At 33.6% G+C, this 6,853-nt stretch overlaps 1 protein-coding gene across 2 annotated transcripts in view; it reads left to right on the forward strand.

The window, feature by feature from the left end:
* The window catches only part of LOC143047192 (uncharacterized), an 18,464-nt gene extending 12,290 nt beyond the window's left edge, over window positions 1-6,174 (forward strand). For both annotated transcript variants that reach the window (XM_076220185.1, XM_076220184.1), the window contains exons 4-6: window positions 418-1,362; window positions 2,107-2,194; window positions 5,697-6,174. In XM_076220185.1, coding sequence (XP_076076300.1) covers window positions 418-1,362; window positions 2,107-2,194; window positions 5,697-6,147 — 1,484 coding nt within the window. In that variant the 3' untranslated portion in view covers window positions 6,148-6,174. The remainder of the gene's footprint in view (window positions 1-417; window positions 1,363-2,106; window positions 2,195-5,696) is intronic.
* Window positions 6,175-6,853: the final 679 nt, after the last annotated feature.

The following is a 6,853-nucleotide window of genomic DNA, read 5'->3' on the forward strand; positions in this document are numbered from 1 at the left end:
TACCCTCGTTTTGACTTACACACTTATACAACAATAAGGTTAAGTTGTGTCATTCTTTCTTCAGCATAACGATTTTTAATAACTTCTTGGTGGCTACCAGATTTATTAAAAGAAAGCGGAACAATTAACCTAGACAAACCTTAGAGTATTATTATGTCCACGACCCATGCAACTGATTTTTACAGGTTTAAATACTAGAATACACGAGGAGTGAAGACTGGAATATATAAAGAGTTTTAAGTTTTCAACTTAGAATATGTAACGATACATGTTTCTGTCATATATTTGAAGTATTTATATCAGTTACTTGGAATTGTTGTTTAAAAAATATCATTACAAGTTTTACAAATTCACTATGTTATCAACATATAGATTTCTTAATATTTAGGAACGATAATCTTTTACTGTTTTTATTAGTTCCACCATTAGAAGAAGGTGCCGAAATAAAGATGCAATGTGGACCTGTCAGAACAGGTGACGAGGGAAGTGATGATACTCAACCAGAATCTTCTCAATCTGTGCAAGGGTTCAAATCATTTCGTGGGAATTTTAATGATAGATCAGGTGGTCGACAATCCGTATGGAATAACCATCCAGCAATGCCACCGTTTATAGGTTCTTCTATTACTCCATGGGGAGCGCTTGTTCCTCCATTCGGCAACTCACATTTTCATGGATGGCAACAGCAGTCACCACTAAACAGAAACAATGCAAATCCTTGGGGAACCGGAAACAGTAATAATTCAAATAAATGGAACAGTAAAAAAACATCTGTTAGCGGTTCACCTTGGGATAACACAAATCGAGGCACTTCTACAAACCGTCCATGGCCAAGTCAATCTTCTACAAACTCTAGGAATATAAATGATCTACCTTTACAGTCGCCGAGAGATCCAAGAAGGTTTTCTTTAAACGAAGCACATAGTTCTCCATCTGCAGGTCAGTTAGGTGTTACAAATCCTCCAAGACAACAGACAGCTACTAAAGTTACGTCATCTCAATCAGATCCAAGAATCATGGCAGTAGACAGAAGTCCTGGTTTTATTCCATGGACACAAACAAACCCGAAACCTAAAATAAAGAACGGTTTCATACCTTGGACATCAGTTAAAAATCAGAAGACAAACGTTCAAACAAGCGGCGCGAATATCCAGACTGATACAATACATGTTGCTCAATCCAAAACCCCAAGAGTACAAGCATCAACTGAAGGACCACGTCTTCCATCATCCGTCCAATTTATCGGTAATAAGCAGTCCTTGAGGATGACTGGTGAGGCAGCCAAGATAAACAATGATACTGATCCATCGCCACCGACACGGCTAAAAGCTGATACTGATTCAAAAAGGAATTCATCAAAAGGTAAAAAGTGCATTGTATATCCAATCAGATTGAAGCACAAAGCTTGTTTGAACTGTGGTTAAATGGTCTGTATTTTAAAATGGCCACACACAAAACTTAAAAAGCAGATTAGAAAACCTTATAAAAGTGCAACGTCCGAGTCGTTTAGGATTATCAAAATGAAATGGTAAATTTAATGATTATTTTGCTGGAAATCTGATACACTTTTATTGAATACATGACATGAACAATATACAAATATAATGTCGGAAACATATAACATCTATTTAGAGCTTTACAATATGTAAGAAAAGCGAGGCTTACTTTTCTCTTAATTCAATTCACATAATTTTGTATCTGTCATAACTGCTGCTGTGCTTCATGCATGCAACTGTGTTTTGACCCCATCATTTCAAACAAAATTATTGAAAATAATAAATAAAATGAAGGACACTGCCTAACTTGTTAAAACTATTTAGATTGTTGTTTAAATTTAATTGACCGTATAGGCATTTGCGTATAAAACAATTTTAAGAGCTGCATTAAAATTAGAATAACCATACATTGTCTCGAAATATGTACTAGTTTCTTTCTGTGTGGTGAAATACTATTCACTGGCTATTCGCATCGGGAAAAAAGTTGTCTGCTTTACTGATAACAAAATCAATATTTTTACAAAAAAAATAAGGTTCAATTTGTCCTTATTTGATAGTTTATATTTGATTAACTTTTAGATTCATCATAGTAATTACATTTTTTTTGTAGGAGAAAGTCTAGCATATATCATAGGTGGAACAGGCGCTGGGTTGATAGCGTTCTGCTGTTTTGCATGTTTCGTAATGTATGTAAAAAAGTAAGTAAACAAACGAAAACTACCACAAAAAGTAGATTATAGTTTATATGTTAATGCCAACAATAACATGGCATGCAAATACTTTTGACAATTTTAAAAGGAAGACAACTTAGTTAAAACTGACATTTAACTTTTCTTTAATGTATGATACCGGCATAATATTTCAAGCCATACAAAAGCAAATTAAAACACAAAACCCGATTTTAAATGGATTTATATATCTTAAGTCAACTTTGAAATATAATGGAATTTGATGCGACTGTCATACAAGTGAGTGGTTTAGCGCTATAAAATCAAATTTAATCCACCATTTACTACATTTGAAAATGCCTGTACCAAGTCAGGAATATCACAGTTGTTTGATGTGTTTTATCATTTGATTTTGCCATTTGATTCCGTTTTGAATTTTCCTCAGAGTTCAGTAATTTTTGTGATTTTAATTTTTGACCCTAAATTAGTTAAAGACAAAACTGAAATTGTCTAACGTTGACTAATGCTGTAGTAATTGTAACATTACGCGACGTCGTTTTTCAACATCTGTACAAAAAGTCAGACCTTTGTTCATTTTTTACATAGATAACATTTATTTAAATGCCTTTTTTTTTAAATGGGCAATGTTTAGATGAATGATTATATATTTTTTGGCATATTAAACTTTTTTCTTCATAATCATTTACTTATTCAAAGTATAAACGCCACATATTTGTCCTTGCCCACGACTGTCAATTATTGCAAAATGCGTTTCCTCTAGCATGCTCAAGATTTCGTCAACTATGTCTAGGCATATAGCTGTCGCGTGTGAAGAGCCGTTACCGAAGTATTTTACTTTTATCATCCCGCCTTCAACTATTATTTTTCAAACTACAGTTCGCAATTATCTATATGTGCCTTTAAGGAAATGAGCACATATTTATCAAACTGGCGACATCTTAAATATGTGTCGTTCAAGCGGCTTTTCATGAAATTATCTTTGTTTGGATCATCGCTAACAACAGCAGCTGTATATCCTCTGTTTTCTAGATTTTTAATTTCAGTTTCATACTCAGATTTTTTAATGATAACTTGAAACTGGATTGTTCATATTAGATAGTAAAATGATTTACAATCCTTGAAATGCCATTACGAGTATTTCCACATGCATCTAAATCCGTTTGTTGGATGCGTGGAAATGACTGTATGTATTTAAAACAAACACTCGTACTAGCAGAGACAATTGTGTCATCGAGAACATGCCTGCAAAAAACACTCTTCGTTCTTATAAGCAAATTTTCAAAAATAGTCTTCCCTGAAACCAAAAGCATATTATTTAAAAAAAATCAAGCTGTCGATAGTTTTACTACACTCTTTGAACACTTCTCATATTCACAGGTGGCGAATTTGTGGTGTTGGTGGCACTTACTTATAAAACCCTGTTTCAAATCAAGTTTTGTCATCTTTTCTGATTTTAACTTATCTTTGTAGGAATGATAAACGGATATTCTACAAACTATCTTCTATCTTGGGCAATAAACAAAAATAAAAACATCGATTTTGTAACTTCTCTGGGATCTAACAACTTTTTGTTTCAATTAGAGTTTTTAAACTGTTTAACAACGGAATACTTTCAAATGGTGCAAATTCTGATTGCATTGCTATTCACTTTTAACTTCTTTTTTTTAAGTCTGATGCCTAGACATGTTTGCCTTGAATGACATTTTATATTCCAATGCCTCACAGCAGTTAAGCATTGGTCTTAATGCATAGACGAAAACTGTGATTCCAATTCGTCGATTTGTTCATATGCTGCATGCATCAATTCGTTCTTTTGTAACTTTGATTTGCAATATTGCATAATTTCACTGAAAGCTTTGATTATATCTGAAATTTTAATATACATGTAGTGATTAACAAGATAGTTAATGGTCAATTTAATTATCCGCCGAATATTTACTCGACACTTGTTAACCTAAAATATACTTTGATCATGATTACAGCAGGATATCTACGGATATTTACATAAAACAGAGATTCTTTTATTTCATGATGTAGATATGATAAGGAGGTGAAGTTATGGCATAGTTATACAATACATTTCATTATGAATTTATACTTAAACTAAGGTTACAACTCTCTCTCTAACAAAATTGAACTTTGATTGTTTCGGCTGTCCCGTTTGTAGGAACTTGTTTGTAAGCTCACAAATGATATATATATATATCTAACATTGTTGGGTTGATGTTTAGACGAGTTGTATATACATTATGAACACAGCCATGTATCACCATCATTGATGGCGATCCGATGGATACATCTGTTGTAGAGTTGTCACTGACTCAGACGTACTTATAAATATAATTATTTTCTGTGACTGTATATTACATTAATTTGTAGGATCCTTTACTATAGATAATTTAGCTGATCTGTAACAATAACATCTTCATGCCTTATATATCATGTACTGCAGTACGCCGCTAGATTAAAACTGACGAGGAAAGGTAACACACGGCCAGCGAAAGCTCTTTTTTTGAGAGCCCAGGTGGTCGTGTGGTCTAGCGGGACGGCTGCAGTGCAGGCGATTTGGTGTCACGATATCACAGTAGCATGGGTTCGAATCCCGGCGAGGGAAGAACCAAAAATTTGCGAAAGCAAATTTACAGATCTAACATTGTTGGGTTGATGTTTAGACGAGTTGTATATATATATATATCTGAAATTGAGGGTAAATTATATGGCCTTCCAAATACCGTTTCGATCCCTAACATCACTGAAGAGACATATATTGTCGAAATCTAGATCTGGTGTACAAAAAAATTATTGACACCTTGTGTTTATGGCATAACATCTTGGCCACAAGTTTATCGTTTTCTGTTTAGTATTAAATTTACATTAAGATCCATTTTGTTACATCTGGTGATCAGTTTTATTTGGCAATCGCCAATGGCAGTCAGCAGGGTTTAAGATCATCAGTTGTTTGACCTGCGTTTTGTTTATATATACTTTTTCACTTTTTTTATCTTTTGAAAAATGTTGTTTGTGCTGTATTTAGACCCTTCTACAACGAAATTTGTTTTACATGCACACGTATAAAAATTGCGGTTTTTATCCAACACAATCATAGGTTTGAACGTAGTTTTCAATTTAGACTCGTTTTTATATGCTTTCCAAATTATTGTCTTTGAGGGTACCAGATGGAGTTTATTATAAAATTTCACGCTATAAGTTCTCCAACATAGATGTATAGTTTTTCTCATATTGATACATAAAGAAAAAAATAAGATGTCAATTCTGTCGTTGTTTTCAACGCGTTTGACCAAATAAACTCATATTAAACGAAGAGACGTGGCTCAATGCATAATAGAAATATATGTTTACTATCATAAAAAATAATTTGATCAAGTTTTACCGGTATCTTAGCTTTTATGAACATCTATTAAATTAAGTTGTAAAGTCTAAACATCATATTCTAACATAATATTCTAACTCTCAGTAAGTCATTTCAAATGTATATGTTGTATGTTTACAGAAGAAAGTCTAGAAGCAGAGATGAAGCACAGCAAAAATCGTGTGATACTGAACACGCTTGTAATGATTCAATCAGCGACGATCCAACTTACGCAACACCCTCTGAAGTAAGCCTCCGTACTCCGTGTCCTGCGCTTGATAATGACGCTTACGTGGAAGACCAATCTTCCGCTAATACAGTAGAGGTTAATGAAGAGAACGGAGATATTGAACAAACTTGTAATGATTCAATAAACGGCGACCCAACTTACACAACACCCTCTGAAGTAAGTCTCCGTACGACGTGTCCTGCGCTTGATAATGACGCTTACGAGGAAGATCAACCTTCCGCTTATACAGTAGAGGTTAATGAAGAGAACGGAGATTCAGCAATTATTACATCAATATTAACACAAACATATACAGACTATACAGAAGAAAACTCCATTTATGATAATAATTTTAAAAATTGAGTTATATTAAATTTTTCAAGATCCAAATTCTTTGTTAGAAATCCCATGGTATAAAATCTTTTTCGCCTTTCTAGTCGCGGTATGCGAGACATATGTTAAGTTGTCTGCTTAAGTAAATTTGATAAGCACTACTTGAGATAAATTGATGATATTTCGTATAAAGTTGCATTACCATCAGACTATCAATAGACATATCAGTTTGGTGATTATTTTAAGGCAATGACCCCTTGGTCCAGTGACTTTGTATCAGCAATGTTGCTGTCCATTAATTTCTGAGTATTATGCCGACAGTCAAGACACATCTCTGTCAACAGTTAATTGTTCAAGTTCCTCCTTACAAAGAAAATTGTGCGTATGTCCTACATATTCAACAAAACACCTAACCAGAAACGCACATGTAAAAAATCATAAAGGCAACAGTTGTATACCGCTGTTCAATTGTAATAAATCGATTCAGCGAAAACAAATCCGAGTCACAAACAAAACCGTGGAAAATACATCAGTTATACGGGGAAACAATGGAATAACAGAAACACTGAACTGCAAGCACCTAATTCTGGTATATAGTTTTGAATAACATAGTGAATTCTTCTTCGTGGTCAAATGAAAAATGGAAATCCCCAAATTGTTAACCGGAATAAAATTTTGGAAAAACTAGAACAAATATTTTTTTTTTATATATAACAAAGCGTGTGTTCGAAGATGT

Source organism: Mytilus galloprovincialis, chromosome 10 (genome assembly GCF_965363235.1).
Source record: "Mytilus galloprovincialis chromosome 10, xbMytGall1.hap1.1, whole genome shotgun sequence".
Classification (NCBI taxonomy): Eukaryota; Metazoa; Mollusca; class Bivalvia; order Mytilida; family Mytilidae; genus Mytilus; species Mytilus galloprovincialis.